The sequence below is a fragment of the Periplaneta americana genome, chromosome 5, assembly GCF_040183065.1.
Source record: "Periplaneta americana isolate PAMFEO1 chromosome 5, P.americana_PAMFEO1_priV1, whole genome shotgun sequence".
NCBI classification, from domain to species: domain Eukaryota; kingdom Metazoa; phylum Arthropoda; class Insecta; order Blattodea; family Blattidae; genus Periplaneta; species Periplaneta americana.
The window spans coordinates 191,415,607-191,434,671 of NC_091121.1; the positions used below are offsets into that span (position 1 = coordinate 191,415,607).

Genomic DNA, 19,065 nt, shown 5'->3' on the forward strand with positions numbered 1-19,065 from the left:
AAAATCTTGGAAAATTTAAAATAATTCCTAAACATAATTTTAATAAAATGTTCAGAAACACAGACAATAAACTAAATCAAATTGAAAAGATTAAGAAGTATTTCTACACTCACATTTCAATTGAGTATTCAAGATAACGTAAATAATATTGATGCTTATTTCACGCATAAAAAAAAACGAAGTTTTAAAACATTTAAAACGCTACAGGCGAAAAAAAATTGATATGCTTATTTTAGGTTAAACGAACGGAATTAAAAATATTATTTTTAAACTCTTCGATTTAATTTTAATTAAATATTCTGTGAACACAGGCAATAAGAAGTTTATTTTATGTTATACAAATCTATTCATGATTTAAAAATCTTCGTTTGTCATACTGCGAATATTTTCTTCAATCAATTAGAAATAGTTCCCTCCCACTTTAATTTTCAAAGTAGTAATCGGTAAACTTTCATACAAGAAATTAAATTTCCCGAGCAATCTTTAAAAGCAATTGTGTGTGTTATGTTCACATTTCTCATTGTCTCATCTATCCCTCACACATGCGAGCTGTTCAGGGTAACTGGGTCTACGTATATCTTCCTGTCTCCAGGCAATAGCCTTTACAGCGTTGTCAGAGTGCATTACTTACTTACTTACTTACAAATGGCTTTTAAGGAACCCGAAGGTTCATTGCCGCCCTCACATAAGCCCGCCAACGGTCCCTATCCTGTGCAAGATTAATCCAGTCTCTATCATCATACCCCACCTCCCTCAAATACATTTTAATATTATCCTCCCATCTACGTCTCGGCCTCCCTAAAGGTCTTTTTCCCTCCGGTCTCCCAACTAACACTCTATATGCATTTCTGGATTCGCCCATACGTGCTACATGCCCTGCCCATCTCAAACGTCTGGATTTAATGTTCCTAATTATGTCAGGTGAAGAATACAATGCGTGCAGTTCTGTGTTGTGTAACTTTCTCCATTCTCCTGTAACTTCATCCCGCTTAGCCCCAAATATTTTCCTAAGCACCTTATTCTCAAACACCCTGAACCTATGTTCCTCTCTCAGAGTGAGAGTCCAAGTTTCACAACCATACAGAAGAACCGGTAATATAACTGTTTTATAAATTCTAACTTTCAGATTTTTGGACAGCAAACTGGATGATAAGAGCTTCTCAACCGAATAATAACACGCATTTCCCATATTTATTCTGCGTTTAATTTCCTCCCGAGTGTCATTTATATTTGTTACTGTTGCTCCAAGATATTTGAATTTTTCCACCTCTTCGAAGGATAAATCTCCAATTTTTATATTTCCATTTCGTACAATATTCTGGTCACGAGACATAATCATATACTTTGTCTTTTCGGGATTTACTTCCAAACCGATCGCTCTACTTGCTTCAAGTAAAATTTCCGTGTTTTCCCTAATCGTTTGTGTATTTTCTCCTAACATATTCACGTCATCCGCATAGACAAGAAGCTGATGTAACCCGTTCAATTCCAAACCATGCCTGTTATCCTGAACTTTCCTAATGGCATATTCAAGCGCGAAGTTAAAAAGTAATGGTGATAGTGCATCTCCCTGCTTTAGCCCGCAGTGAATTGGAAAAGCATCAGATAGAAACTGACCTATACGGACTCTGCTGTATGTTTCACTGAGACACATTTTAATTAATCGAACTAGTTTCTTGGGAATACCAAATTCAATAAGAATATCATATAATACTTCCCTCTTAACCGAGTCATATGCCTTTTTGAAATCTATGAATAACTGATGTACTGTACCCTTATACTCCCATTTTTTCTCCATTATCTGTCGAATACAAAAAATCTGATCAATAGTCGATCTATTACGCCGAAAACCGCACTGATGATCCCCAATAATTTCATCTACGTACGGAGTTAATCTTCTCAAAAGAATATTGGACAAAATTTTGTACGACGTCAACAAAAGTGATATTCCTCGAAAGTTACCACAGTTGGTTTTGTCCCCCTTTTTAAAAATAGGTACAATTATGGACTCCTTCCATTGTTCTGGTACAATTTCCTTTTCCCAAATAGCAAGTACAAGTTTATAAATTTCGCTATATAATGCACTTGTTCCAATTCCTCATAGAAGCTATTCTTTATATGGTCGTCTTTCTCTTCTGTAGGGGCGTGAGCATTTATAACTATGATGTCGCACCATCTACCCTTAAGTACTAAATATGATAACCTGTCACTGATAAATTCGACCTTTTTTACTGCTGATTTTATTCTTTTATGAACAAAGAATCCTGTTCCTAATTGGTGATTATTGTTTTCTTCCCCATAATACAACAAGTAATCTCCTATTTATGATATGCCATTCCCATCTAACCTAACCTCTTGTACTCCTACGAAGTCTATTCTATATCTAGCTAGTTCTTTAGCTACTAATGTTACCCCTCCTGTTCTATAAAGACTAGTTACGTTCCAAGTGCCAAATCTCAAAACCTTATTCCTTTGCTGTGGTCGTGCCAGAGAATCAGTCCTATTCCGAGGCTTATTATAGGGATACGTAACAAGCTGTTTTTTACGGTGATGGGTTGTTAGCCCTTCGCCCAACCCCCAAGCTGGAGGACCACCCCTTATCGGCTGTCCACGACTGCTTATTCAATATATTCGCAGCTACCCTCCATATCTGGAGGCCGTCTCCTCTATCCGTAACCTGAGGACGCGCCATGCCGTGGTGATAGGGACCCACAATACATGGTGTCAGAGTGCATTACGTTTTAAAATTCATCTGTAAAACGAGAAGTTATACTTGTTCAGATAAAATTTATACACATTTAAAGGACAAAACTGAAACTCTTTCAATTGTTTAGGCCTATTATCATAATACGCTGCTCTCTTGAATTGACTGAGCATATTGGGAATTAATTTAATAGCTACTCAAAAATACTCCGTGAAATCTTTCATATAAACGATTTTTTCCTCGAAAAGGAAGCAAAACGAGCATAATTGTATTAAAACTGTTTAGTTTGAAATATCTCGAAGAATAACCGCCTGAAATTAATGACAGTACTTACGGTTTACCGTGTATTTCATTCTGGACCGTAGAGTTTTTTGTAAGAAGTTTTCTATTTAATGAATAACCCTGTACATAATATGTTAGAAATTTAATTTTTTCAGTCGTTGACTTTACTACATTATATATTTTGTTAGGTGTTAACCTTTACATAATAAATTGTGTGATGTATGAACGTTTTCGTTGACCATGTCAACATCATCAGATACACTCTGTCATTTTACAATATCAATACTCTCAATGTTATCTACACAAATTCACATACAATACATGTTTTCTGTCATATGAAGGTGAAACCTATTGAAAAATTATATGAATTAGTTTTATAATGTTGAATTGTGGATACCCCAACTGTCAACAATTAAAATATACTTATATTATTATGGGTATATTCTTTGCAAATCATCATATGTGAACGATAATATGAACGATGTAATGATATGAGGCTAAAAGTAAGATAAAATATAAAAATATAAAAATGATGAACTAACTCTATTTAATGCTTTACTATGCATGTGAGGATTTGCAAATTACAATATTTTGTTACAAGGTATTCACTTTTCTATATCATAGTATAAAATTCTGGCCTGTTATAACTGCCTATATTTTGTAGATCTTGGTGTTATTGTTTATGCCAATAAGTTGAGTTTGACCTGTTTATAGTTAATCAGATGATGGGCGTATGTTCTGTTGTTGTTCATGTTACACTGAAAAATAATCATAATAATTAATTTTTGTAAAATAAGAATTTTTTCGAGACATAAGGTCAACGCTATTTTGTTACTTTGCCTTATAATTGAAGTCGTTGGAATCGTTTTTATACTGTAGGCGTATAGGCAATCATTGTAATTACGTTATTTATAAAAACAGAAACCCTATTACCTATTGAATATCAGTGGTCATAATTAATGTGCATCTGTCATGAATAAACTGCTTCGCATATAATAGATATGAAAAAAATAAAACCTTGCAATAAGAAAAACGCAGACAGAGAAACAGCATGTCAAAAACATTTTATCCGTTTCATATGTGTAATGTCCAGGCTTCGAGATTTTGGGCCCGATACAATAAGTTTACTGTGCATGTACCGTTGCTCACACACGCGAGCTGAGCAGGGTAACTCGGTATAGCTGTCCCTCTCCAGGCATTAACCTTTATAGCGTTATCAGAGTCCATTATGTTTTAAAATTCCTTTGCAGAACGATAAGTTTCATTTGTTCAGATCAAATTTCTGCACATTTAAAAGACAAAACTAAAATTCTTTCAATCATTTAATATGACTATTACACTCTTACTACGTCATACTACTTTAGACCAATAAAACGGTACGAAAGGACGTATTTCAGCCAATCATGGCTGTTTATCGCACAATTTTATCGCGTCCCTAGCATTTGTTTAATTTTATCGCGTCCCTAGCATTTGTTTAATTTCATCGCGTCCCTAGCATTTGTTTCTTTGTTTGCCAACATTTGAAACTGCGCTGGTCTGGACGTCAAAAATATATATAAAATTACAAACCACTCCAGTCGATGCACAGCAGTTTCAAATATGGCATTCAAGAACAAGAATTAATAAAAATCACTGATCATACCTATGCATCTTCTGAAATCCGATTTACAAATAAATGAAGAGCAACATTCTGAAACCCTGAATAAGTTGAATACACCATGTAGGCCTAAATCAATGAGTTCTACTTCTATTAGTCCACACCTGTGGAGTAACGGTCAGCCCGTCTGGCCGCGAAACCAGGTGGCCCGGGTTCGAATCCCGGTCGGGGCAAGTTACCTGGTTGAGGTTTTTTCCGGGGTTTTCCCTCAACCCAATATGAGCAAATGCTGGGTAACTTTCGGTGTTGGACCCCGGACTCATTTCACCGGCATTATCACCTTCATTTCATTCAGACGCTAAATAACCTAGATGTTGATACAGCGTCGTAAAAGAACCCAATACTTCTATTACGCACACGTCCAATATAACATCAATTGAACCACCAGCCACATTCAAATTTGAAAATTGTACATTCAATAATTATTCCTTTTAAAATTATTCATTCGGAAATCCTGAATAAGTTGAATACACCATGTAGGCCTAAATCAACGAGTTCCACTTCTATTACGCACACGTCCAATATAACATCAATTGAACCACCAACCACATTCAAATTTGAAAATTGTACATTCAATAATTATTCCTTTTAAAATTATTCATGTTTATTTTTTATGTCATCGTCGTTAATTAAAACTTTTCTAACACTTGTGTATATTAGTTAGGTTATGTTATAGCTTCTGCTCTGAGAGAATAAAAAGTACTTCTGCTATATGATATTATGGATAGCCACGTATCAGAGATTGTTTAATATTAAGATTTATTGAATAGTAATCATTACAGTGTCTGTATAAAGACACTACTGCCATCTAGCATGCATGAAGCGTAATATTTGTAATGTTGAGATGGTACAATAATACATTTGAAGACAGTTGTATTTTCGTAAGTCAATTAATATTTTATTGTATTGGAGTACTTCGTTACTTCTAATCTTTATATACTTTCTTCTAATCGTGTAATAGTCAATTAAATCCCACTCGAGTTTTGATTTTGTCTAGATAAATCAAAACGTCTAGTGAGATTACTGTTGATAATACAGTGTTCTCTTAAATTGACTGAGCATATGGGGAATTAATTTAATAGCTTTCCCAAAACACGCCATGAAATCTTTCATATAAAAGATTTTTTCTCGAAAATGAAGCAAAAACGAACATAATTGTATTAAACTTGTTTGTTTGAAATATCTCAAAGAATTACCCTTTGAAATTAATGGCCTTACTTACGATTCACTCTTTATTTCGTTCTGAACCATAGAGTTTTTTGTAAGAAGTTTTGAATTTAATGCAAAGCCTGTACATAATAATTAATTTCTCCGACATAAGAATTTTTTGGAGACATAAGGTCAATACTGTTTTGTTTCTTTTCCTTATAATTGAAGTAATTGGAATCGTTTTTATACTGTATAGGTAATCCCGGGTTCGATACCTGGCCCCGGAACAATTTTTCCTCGAAATTATTCAAATCAACTCTACGGGGAGTTATACCTGAAAGCTTGATTTGCATAATCATCATAATGTTATTTAAAAAAATAGAAGCCCCATTACCTATTGAATATCAATGAACATATTTAATGTGCATCAGTCATGAATGAACTGTTTCGCATATCTATAAAAGGTAAAGGTATCCCCGTAACATGCCATGAAGACACTTGGGGGGCATGGAGGTAGAGCACCATGCTTTCCATGACCTCGGCACTAGAATGAGGTGGTGTGGTCGGCACCACGCTCTGACCGCCTTTTACCCCCGGGAAGGACCCGGTACTCAATTTTATAGAAGGCTGAGTGAACCTTGGGGCCGTTCTGAAAGTTTGGCAACGAGAAAAAATCCTGTCACCACCTGGGATCGAACCCCGGACCTTCCAGTCCGTAGCCAGCTGCTCTACCAACTGAGCTACCCGGCCGCCCGTTTCGCATATCTATACTAATAATAAATCTGTAGCCGAAATTTTTCTGGTAATTTTCGATTTTCTAAAAATAATTGGTCCTAACATATATAATTAACCACCCTGAAACCGAAAATAGCATTTTTGACATTTTTGTTTGTATATCTGTCTGTATGTTTGTTACCTTTTCACGCGATAATGGCTGAACCGATTTATATGAAAATTGGAATATAAATTAAGTTCGTTGTAACTTAGATTTTAGGCTATATGGCATTCAAAATACTTTATTTAAAAGGGGGGTTATAAGGGGGCCTGAATTAAATAAATCGAAATATCTCGCTTATTATTGATTTTTGTGAAAAATGTTACATAACAAAAGTTTCTTTAACAATGATTTCCGATAAGTTTTATTCTTTACAAAATCTTGATAGGACTGATATTTAATGAGATAAATGAGTTTTACAATTAAAATAACGCTATCTAAGACGGTGCAATGAATTAAGAACAAATGACTTCGTCTATAAGGGGGCTTGGACAACAACAATCGAAACAGGGGCCTTGGACATCAACAATCGAAAGCTATTAAACATAGCCTACAGATAATGTTTCTGTGTTTGTATGAAGTAATATCAGAAGCTAAATTAACCGATTTGTATAATTAATTATTATTTCACCATTGCAAAGTGTAGTTTCTCTAGATGGACATAATACTATAATGTTATTACAGTAACGTCTGAGTAAATCGAGGACAGGTAAGATTAAAATAGCTTCTTATGCACAGAAAATTTGATAGGCTATTTTGTACATTCGTTTTCTGTATTTCTTAAAATAATATTTATGTACACTCATTTTAATCTCAGAGAATTAACGAACAACGAGAGTGTATTGATTTAGTATGCAGTAATAGTACGTTAGCTTAGCAATCCATTATTTTATAATTCAGATTTTAACTATGCTCAATTGAATCGTGTTAAAATACATAAAATAGACTATATATGCAATAAATGCAATGCAAAAAAAAATGGGTAATGAGCGAAGCAGATTATCTTGCGCTGTTGTAAAAGTTATTCCCTGGATCAAACGTCCTATTTTAATTATGTAATTACTTTATATTTATTTCTAACAGGTGCAGCGGAGCGCACGGGTACGGCTAGTAATAAATATTTTAAAAAATATCTTGCAATAAGAGAATCGCAGACAGAGAAACAGCATGTCAAAAGTATTTCATCCGTTTCATATGTGCAATGTTGTGAATTCTTGTAAACATTTTGAACTTATTTATTTCTATTATCACAATAATGTTGTATTCACATTTACTACATTTTGCCAACTTACCGGTGCAGGTGCTCCGCAGACATCGCATGTCTGAATCGGAGGCGGACTGCCACCTCCACAGCTTCCACCCCCTCCACAGCCGCCTCCGCCTTTACTGATAGAGATAGTTGGTAGTCCTATAGAGAAATGAAATCCACCACCGCTACCGCCGCCGATACTGCCACCTCCACCGCCGCACAGCCCCAACAGACACTTGAGGCCCCTTTTCGTCCTATTTTTCTCCTCTGGCTCTTCACTGATTGTCTTAGTAACAGAGAAAAACTTAAATTCATTGCATTGTGACTGAAAACACAATTCCTGCTGCTTATGATTATATGTAATAATAACAGGGGCGAATGCTAGCCACGAAAGTTAGGCTTGCTCTTTTATTCATAGGGGAAGATGGGAGGATGTAATAATTCATAATTAATAAAAATAATCAGACCCACATAAATAATTTATTTTATAATTATGAAATCATTATGAGTCATGGATCATATTCGCTTATCAGATGTAGAAGTTCGATATAATATAACAAACATGGCCAACAAAACAGTTTATTTAGTTTTTTTCGACCCTGCCAACCAATGCACATTGTTGTATTGAGATGCACTGAACGAGCGCACATATTCTCTATAATGTCTGTCTTCTCTTGAATAGTCTTCGGGAAAATGGATTTAATAATAAGTTTCAATGTAAGTGCAAGTTTGAACCAATAAATTATTGAGATTTGCGATAAAATAATGAGTCTAGGAAATTGTATATTTAGTATGTAGTATGTTGTTCATAGATCTTTTGTTATATTAGTAAGTTTTGTACTGGTACTTGTGAACTATATCAATAAATCAATATCAATATCAATAAGTTTCAATGAGACACAATTTCGAACTCATTGCAATGTGGTACTTCAAATTAATGTTTAAGAATTAATAATACATGCAGCAGCTAACACATGCATTCCGCTCATACAATTACATTGCACTAGCAAATCACAGCGCATTCCGGCTGCCAATACTGGTCTGTGTAGCTCTCGGACCAGAGCTTCAAACAACACATAACAGAAGCATGTGCGCCTAGGACGGACTAAGGAGGAAGGCACTTGCGCGCGCATCATATTCTCGCTATTTCTACGTCTTTCCTGTAGCTCCAAGAAACGAGCAAGCGTTGCGATATTTGCTGTGTGCAACCTGCGGATGGTATTACGCCTATACAGTATTCCAAAACTCAAAATAAAGTTTAATGTACATAACGCCATTTTGAGAAATACACATTCCACGAAAATATTGGGCTTGCGCAGCAAGCATAGCATGCCCTGAGAAATCGCCCCTGAATAATAATAATAATAATAATAATAATAATAATAATAATAATAATAATAATAATAATAATAATAATAATAATGGCTTTATTTAACCTGGCAGAGTTAAGGCCGTAAGGCCTTCTCTTACACTCAACCAGGATTAAAACTTGCTCACACAGTTGAACATAAAACTGGATCGGAATTAAGTAATTATATACTGATATAATTTAGGTACATAATGAGATCAAAAGAGGTAGTTACATAAAATTTACCTCATAAAATAAAAATAAACATAGTGAAATACATATTAATGTTGTTAGAATCAAATACGAATCACATAAAAACAGAAGCCGATAATTCAATAAAGAAAATGTACACAGTAAAAATAAAAATAAACACATTAGTATACTTATTAGTATTAGATTACAATTAAGTAGGATTTACATAATTAAACCAGAAACCGACAATTGAATAAAATGTACACAAAAATAGATTAATAATAAAAAACAACAACACAGTGGGATACATATTGGCGTTAAGTGATAAATAAACACGATTTAGATAATAAAAATAAGAAACAAAAAATAATAATAAATACAGTGGAACACATTCCATTAAATATTTGCAACGCGTTAGGTCTGGCAACTCATCATAGGATATTTTTCTAATTTACATTTAAAGGAAATTAAAGTTCGGCAGCCCTTGACTTCAGGCGGCAGAGAATTCCAGTGACGAGAAGTAACAACAGTGAAAGATGAAGAATAAAGAGATGATGCGTGGAGTGGTATTTCTAGCGTGTTATCATATTGTGACCGAGTATTTAAGTTATGATACCGAGAAAGACTGTGGAATCGGACAGATAAGTAAGAGGGAGTAGAGGTGTGCGAAATTCGGTATAAGAGAGAAAGAGAATGTAACTTTCTCCTCTCATTTAACCTGAGCCACAATAATTTATCGAAAGAAGACTATCTTTATGCACCAACTCTAAATGAGATCCCATACAGACAGACGAAGACAAGGATATTAAAAAGTGTAAAAAAACGTTATGTTAGTGCGCTCCTTTTCCCTCCGGCCTCCCAACTAACACTCTGTATGCATTTCTGGATTCACCTATACGTGCTACATGCCCTGCATATCACAAACGTCTGGATTTAATGTTCTTAGTTATGTTAAGTGAAACAAACTACAGATTTATATGAAATGCTTGGCGTGCTATTCCAAAATTGCTCTATTCTGAGATATTAATCATAGGAGGTTTCTGAAATTCTATAAATTAGAAAGTCGAAGGATGAGTTAACACTTCAGTAGAACAAGAACTCTGCACTAATTTACCGAAATATGTTACTAGTTCTGTAGAATAAGAATCTTATCTGACTTATCACAAGTTACTTGTTCTGTAGAAAAAGAACTATGCTCTTATTTATCTAAAGATAAGTTAATTATTCTTTAGAAAATGAACCTGCTCTGATTTATCAAAAGACAAGTTATCAGTACTGGTTCTGTAGAATAAGAACCAGTATTCAAAGCGAGTTCTCAGGTATTTTGGAGTAGAAGGTGTGATGAAAGATTTGAACATGTATCCCGACCGTTTCCAGAATTTTTCTACAATGTCCCACCAATATTACCAGCCTATACCATATTACACCATCTCTTCACAAAATCTAATATTAAATTCAAAATCATCGGGAATTTTCTTTTACAGTCAGACGCCACGTGTTGCTTTAAAGGTCCACTCGTGACTCGAAAGAGGCGAAGCGCTGACTTCGAAGTGGCGCGCCCCCACCCCGTCCTCTCTGTGTGCATTGATACATTTGTTTACATGGGAGAGACTCGAAAAGCCATCATGCCTCCGCCCGATCTGACTTATCCCTGCTCTGACTTATCGAAAGATAAATTACCACTCGGTAATGAGTTTTGGAATAATATTCTGGGGAAATTCCACAGATAGTAACAATATATTTCTATTACAAAAAGAGTAATTAGAATAATAGTAGGTGCCAAATCTAGGGAATCATGTAGGACTATTTTAAAAAAACTACAAATAATGCCCATGGCTTGTCAGTATATCTTTTCATTAATAGTCTTCCTCGTATGTAATCGTGAAAACTTTGTAACTAATTCAACAGTTCATAGCATAAATACACGTCAAAAAATGACTTTCATACTCCATCGGCAAGTCTATCGTGCTATCAAAAAGGAGTGCGTTATATGGCAGTAAAAATTTTTAATAGCCTCCCTATCGATATAAAAAATGAAACTCAAAACATAACATTATTTAGGGCCAAATTAAAGAAGTACCTAATTTCTCACGCCTTCTATTCTGTAGGTGAATTCACGACATTCAATAACACTTCATGAAATTGATACTAAAACTTTGTGTTGTACTAGTAGACTATATTATAAATCTCGTCTGTATATATTTCATGTAGACTGTGACTATAAATTAAGATTTTATAATAGTATTAAGTTTTTTGACTTGTTCCATATTCTAGCTGTAAGCATGTATGAATACCATGGAATGTTAATAAATGCAATACGATACAATACCATTACTAGTTCTGTAGAAAAGGAAATTGCTCTGACATAAAAAATAACCAATGTTACGCTGCAATGAGGTACAGAGCAATCATCTGCCTTCCTACAAAACATCAGCATTATGTTCCTCAACAATCTCAATGCAGCGACTGAATGTATATATTGTAACTACATGTAGTCAAACTCAAAACCCAACACATGTACTTCACAACTTAGTAACCACACTATAAATATTTATAATTATAGCACAATGTATAACAGCAAGTTTTAATTGTCCTTAAAAGATTTTACCCATGGTATAACATTACGAAGATACGAGTAAATAGTGTCTACATCACTACTCTGGCAACCTCATACATTGTATCAAGTTTGTCCATTTTATCGTAATTACTTACAAATGGCTTTTCAGGAACCCGAAGGTTCATTGCCGCCCTCACATAAGCCCGCCATCGGTCCCTATCCTGTGCAAGATTAATCCAGTCTCTATCATCGTATCCCACCTCCCTCAAATCCATTTTAATATTATCCTCCCATCTACGTCTCGGCCTCCCTAAAGATCTTTTTCCCTCCGGTCTCCCAACTAACACTCTATATGCACTTCTGGATTCGCCCATACGTGCTACATGCCCTGCCCATCTCAAACGTCTGGATTTAATGTTCCTAATTATGTCAGGTGAAGAATACAATGCGTGCAGTTCTGTGTTGTGTAACTTTCTCCATTCTCCTGTAACTTCATCGCTCTTAGCCCCAAATATTCCATTTTACCCTAATGATTATTTTATTCAATGTTTAATTTTATGCAATTGTAGAGTAAATAATGTATGTCAAAGATTTGCCGTTCAGCCATAGCGCCAGAGATCTTTCTACTACTTTTGAGACATCGGTGAACTTCCTAGCAAAATACCCAACCCCGTGACATTCAGTGACAAAAGCGTATCACGGAATTAGGCAACTTTACCCTACACTGTACATAATTATGTTAATTGTGCTAACTCTCAACCAAACAATATTTTCGTACATGATTGTGTTTTCACCTAATTACCATATCTATAGAGCCCCTTGTGTTCATATAACTACTCATCTATTGTACACCACCTGGGGCCTGTTTCTCAAAAATACTATTTAGCAGTTCACCAGTTAGTAGTTACCAGAGTATATTTCACCAGCTCTAGTAGATTCTGTTTCTCAAACTATTTCACCAGTCTAGTAACTTGTGACAATTTTTTACTAGTCACATGATCTGTTTCACTAGTCAGCTGATAGAGTTCATTTGTTTATAGTCATTGATAGGTATTGTTATTTGAGGTTAGAAGGCTAAGTTTTTTGTGTTTCGGTTTTGATTTCTCTTTTCGGTTAAAATTCCATCGATTGAAAGCAAATTAACTATACTCAATATGATTAATGAATCAAAGGATATACTATTCGGTGCTTTTTCAAGCTCAATAAGAAAAATTATAAAGTAAACGAATGGATAAAAAATGTTGTAATGTGTGAGGCTGTGGAACTGATACCTCAGAACAAAGATTATGCATATGTTAAGGACACTTACTGGCCCAACATTAAGAAAGCAACTTCGATAAGTACCAATTCAAGTTCACAATATCATCGCAGTCTAGTGTATACAGTCACGAAGCTTGAGTTGTGAGGGTGCTATGAACAATAGACTGTGCCGGTACTATTTCGCATTGTATGTAATGAGGCGATATTAGCGATCCTAGTGGTTAGCAACTATCTATGGATGCATATTTACTACGTATTGAGCTTCGTGACTGTATATAATAGACTGTGGTATCATAATATAAACATATTATGTAGCTAGTGGGTCTACTGCCAACATGAATGCCACTTATAACTTGATGAAAAATTCGCTATTTTTTTTTCAGTTTTAAATTTGATCTATTCATAAATTAGTATCGTTTTATATTTAATTTGTAGGCTAAAGTTGACAATGCCAGAAGAACTGGCAGTGGAGGAGGAAAGTCAGCAAAAATTACTACAGTTGATGAATTGGTATTAGATTATTAGGACAATATTCTGCATGTGTTGCTGGTCTAGGACAGAAAGACCTGATGGCATTGGAAAATAATCAATATCCCAATTTGTAGAGCAATTTGTATTTGAAGCTTTGCTGATAATGCATGACTTCTAGTATATGTCTTGTTATGACAGGTTCCACTATATTCATCAACTCTCCAAGCTTTTCAAAATTCAAATTATGGTTTATTTAACGATGCTCGCAACTGCAGAGGTTATATCAGCGTCGCGGGTGTGCCGGAATTTTGTCCCGCAGGAGTTCTTTTAGATGCCAGTAAATATACTGACATAAGCCTGTCGCATTTAAACACACTTAAATGCCATCGACCTACGTCGGAATCGAACCCGCAATCTCGAGTATAGAAGGTCAGCGCTATACCAAGTACGCTACCAAGGCTGACTCCAAGCTTTTGAGCACTTTACCTAAACTGTTCATTATATTTAAATAAATGCTCCCGTAAGGGAATAATAATTGTTCTTTCTCGATATAGTTTTAGCTCTTTTCACAACAACTTTATCACTTCAATCGGAATCACATGTATTAAAAAATAAATGCAATATTTTATTTCGATTATCTGAGAAAGGTTGTCACTGGTAACTAATAATATAGAAATCACCAGTCTTTAGAGTCTTATAGGAATATTCCTGTTGAATACTAGTATAATCAACTAGATTAGCATTTTGAGAAACAGAATCACTTATGAACTGGTGAAATCGACCAATGTTACTAGTCTGTGAACTGGTAACTATTACTTTACCCTTGTAGTTTCTAGAAACACAGACTTGTAAAATAAACTAATATTACTACTGTACAGACTAGTATTAGTATTACTAGTCCATGAGTTTTGAGAAACAGGCCCCTGAAGATGACCTACTGAAAGGTTGAAAATATTTGTGGAGTACTGTTATGTTCTCATGAGCTGATAAGTTTTTAACCTTCACCTCATCTTAATAATGATAAGTTGTTGACTGATGTAACTATACAATAAATTCTTTTAAATAAAAAATAAGTTACTTTTTGTTCTCTTGAATAAGAACTCTGTTTTTGGCTTATCGAAATATAAGTTATTTGTTCTGTAGAATATGAAATCTTTTGTAACTTACTGAAAAACAAGTTACTTGTCCTTTAGAGTAGGCTAAGAACTCTGGAATTACTTATACAAAGAATGTTCGTTTAAAGTTTTGACGTACATTTCAGTTACACCCTGTATATAGGAAGCGAAGGAAAACCTCTTTAATCAGAAGGGAAAAACGACGTTGCGACAAAAGTAATCAAAGTTACACTGAAATGACTCAGACCTTTAATTTTCCTCTCTTGATGACTTCGAGCGGAATGCAGCTATTCTCTTCAAATACTATGTTTCAGCGTTGTATTGTTGTGGTTTTAGATAAACATATGCTTTTGCGGCTGCTGTAAACCGTAATGTTATTTTATTTGCTCAAACTTGTATCATTGGGGAAAGCCAAAACGAAATTCGTGAAAGTACCTGTTCATGTGTTTACATAAGATTGCAAACTGAAACTCCTGACGTAGTGTGCATGACAACCTGTGTGCAGTTGCGACACTATGTGGAGCCAAGCACTGTTTATCTTTCGCTAATTTGATGCCCTGTGCTATCCTTGATAGGAGCTAGGCATCGTGCTTACCGCACGTCACGGTAATCCCTTTGTATTTTTTTCATTGAAAAATCCATAGTGACACTTGGGGCGTACAAGGTCGCACTTGGGGTTCTTCTCAGAGTTCTCCTGTTTTTCCCCATAGGCTACTAGGCACCTACTTCATTCTGTCTCTATTTCTCCACTTTGTCATCATTCCATAGCATTCCCTGGTCACCTGGAAGGGGCTGGCCTAGGACGAGGGGGATTGCCTGCTCGAAAGGTGGGTACGCAGCTAGGGTTGCCAACCCTCCCGTATTTCCCGGGATCTCCTGTATTTGACACTAGTTTTCAATAATCTCCCGGCTCCCGTATTTTTCTTTTATTCGAGCATTTTCCTCCCTTATTTTTTCGTAATATAGAAGCTCTATTTCAAACATTTAATTTTTGCGTGAATGAAGATGATTTACGTAATGAATTGTGTTGCTCCAGAGATGCATTAAAATAGTACAGTCTACTGGATGTTCATTTCAAATTGTGTCATGACGTCACTGTTGTGAGTCAGCGATTTGAAGCGAGTTTCAACTTTTATGTCAGAGAAGTTGCCTATTAATCAAGGCGTTCTTCAATCTGAACTTGAGAACGTGTACTGTAAAACTTGAACGTTGTAGCAACAGATGGCGGTCTGTACGGTCTGTGTGCTACCATAACCTATTTCGAACTGTGTTTTGCGCGGGAAGTCGTACGCAGAGTATTTGTTATCATCGGTTGCGTACGGCAACATTCAACAACACGAATCGAATGCTCCGTGTCCATGTTGACCGTCGAAGTTAATGTCAACAAATACTGTACGTAAGTAATCGTCTTAACCCTCTCCCCATATCCCTACAGTAAGAAAAAAACTCACCTCAGTACGTGTTTCCAAACAGTTCACATTCCTGCCACTACCGGCGTTACCGTACGTATCGGTACATACTCTTCAGAATGAACGCCGTACTTGCAAGGAAACTTCTCTGGAACATAGGTAATACGCCTCTGCAGAAGTGTAGGAAGATTGAATTCTCTAGGCCCATCGACCAGCCATATGACGGCATACAGCGACGCACGACACACTTTGAACTGAACACGCAGTATATAGAAGGTGAATGCTTGGTAGAAATGGGTTTCAATGTTGACCAGATTAAAGTAAAAAATGATAACATTTGAAAAACTGATGAATTTTGTTCTAAGCTTACCAGGTAGGAAGGATGAAAATTGTAGTGTACTTTGTAAATTTGTAGTGTTTTTTGTAACGCAGTTTTACTCCTGATTGAGTGTTAGAGAAGGCCGTATGGCCTTAATTCTGCCAGGTTAAATAAACCATTATTATTATTATTATTACTTTACACATCCCTGATTAGAACGCTGTAATACCGAGTTCAACCTCTGCTTTCTATACGTATACGCAGACAGGTAGAATATTTGTGGAGGAATAGGCTAAATGAAGGGGTGTTGTACCGTATACAATGCCCGCGCGGGAACATAGTGCCCATCCTGCCTTAGACGCTAATACACATTAATAAGTAATTAAATTCAGGCGTATCGGTAGCGCAATCACTTTGTGTTCTGGAGAATCGAAGTTTTGTACGTAAATCAGCTATTCTTAGCAAAATTTTGATAGTTTTTCTCAGTCCCTCCAGTTATAGGACAGGTTTATATTTTAAAATAAGCTGGAGCCGATACATTTAAAATCCCTTTCAAGTTTATCTCATCTTCTAGCAGTTCCTGAATATATTTTGCAATTGAAAGCGCCATAAAGACAGTAAATAATAAATCATAACTCATTCCGTCACTGTCTTATCGCCGGATCAGACGTGCTCACCCGAGTGTTTCTGAGCGATCCGGGTTGTCAAATAATTGACCGCGGGATTCCTGCACGATGGATGCTGGGAAAACCAACATCCTGTTGGCATGATGGACTCAACGTGCTCCTTTGGTGACAGCTATCAGATTTCCTAGAATATGCCTTAGGACGTGGAGGATCCTCCCTCAGGTCTTTCACCTTCTTCCTCCCTCAACAAGAAAGTGAATTTGCCATTAAGCGAGAATACCTAAGTCCTCACAAAGTATTTTTTTAACCTATGGCCAGAGCAAATTCTTTAACGTTAAGCGAGAAATGTGAAATAGTAATAGAAGAAATGAATAATAAATTTAAAGTACGCATTTACTGTATATCGAAAGAAAATAATAAAAAACAACAAATTAAGACTGGAATAAAGTAGAAAGAATAAACAAAGAAGAAAGCGAAGGCAGCAGAAAAAAAGAAAAACAACAGAAGGGAAAAAAGGAATAAAACATAAAATGAGTGAAAAATTAAAGAAATAAAGGAAAAAGAAAATAAAATCCAGAGACCATAATGTAATTAAGAAAGAAAAAATGGAACATAGAGGGAATGGAAGGAAGATAAAAGATAATCAGTCAATTAATCCATTGCGAAATGTCCACTGCAAAAATGTTCATCTTCATTAATGTTCACTATCAAAAATGTCCTCAGATATCAAATGTCCAGTATAAAATATGTCCACAGTCAGTAAATGGTCATTATCTTAAATGTCCACTGCAAAAATGTTCATCTTCATTAATGTCCAGTATCAAAAATGTCCTCAGTTATCAAATGTCGAGTATAAAATATGTCCACAGTCATTAAATGGTCATTATCTTAAATGTCCACTGCAAAAATGTTCATCTTCATTAATGTTCAGTATCAAAAATGTCCTCAGTTATCAAATGTCGAATATAAAATATGTCCACAGTCATTAAATGGTCATTATTTTAAATGTTCACTGCAAAAATGTTCATCTTCATTAATGTTCACTGTCAAAAATGTCCTCAGTTATTAAATATCCAGTATAAAATATGTCCACAGTCATTAAATGGTCATTGTCTTAAATGTCCATTGCAAAAATGTTTATCTTCATTAATGTCCAGTATCAAAAATGTCCTCAGTTATCAAATGTCCAGTATAAAATATGTCCACAGTCATTAAATGGTCATTGTCTTAAATGTCCACTGCAAAAATCTTCATCTTCATTAATGTCCAGTATCAAACATGTCCTCAGTTATCAAATGTCCAGTATAATATATGTCCACAGTCATTAAATGGTCATTGTCTTAAATGTCAACTGCAAAAATGTTCATCTTCATTAATGTCCAGTATCAAACATGTCCTCAGTTATCAAGTGTCGAGTATAAAATATGTCTACAGTCAATAAATGGTCATTGTCTTAAATGTCCACTGCAAAAATGTTCATCTTCATTAATGTCCAGTATCAAACATGTCCTCAGTTATCAAATGTCGAGTATAAATATGTCCACAGTCATTAAATGGTCATTGTCTTAAATGTCCACTGCAAAAATGTTCATCTTTATTAATGTCCAGTATCAAACATGTCCTCAGTTATCAAATGTCGAGTATAAATATGTCCACAGTCATTAAATGGTCATTGTCTTAAATGTCCACTGCAAAAATGTTCATCTTCATTAATGTCCAGTATCAAACATGTCCTCAATTATCAAATGTCGAGTATAAAATATGTCCACAGTCATTAAATGGTCATTGTCTTAAATGTCCACTGCAAAAATGTTCATCTTCATTAATGTCCAGTATCAAACATGTCCTCAGTTATCAAATGTCCAGTATAAAATATGTCCACAGTCATTAAATGGTCATTGTCTTAAATGTCCACTGCAAAAATGTTCATCTTTATTAATGTCCAGTATCAA

The 19,065-nt window shown here is 35.2% G+C and overlaps 1 protein-coding gene across 2 annotated transcripts in view; it reads right to left on the reverse strand.

Annotated features, from left to right (window-relative positions):
* Window positions 1–19,065, reverse strand: part of LOC138700365 (uncharacterized) — a 39,511-nt gene that overhangs the window by 3,613 nt on the left and 16,833 nt on the right. For both annotated transcript variants that reach the window (XM_069826949.1, XM_069826950.1), the window contains one exon: window positions 7,860–8,102. In XM_069826949.1, the coding sequence (XP_069683050.1) occupies window positions 7,860–8,102 (243 nt within the window). The remainder of the gene's footprint in view (window positions 1–7,859; window positions 8,103–19,065) is intronic.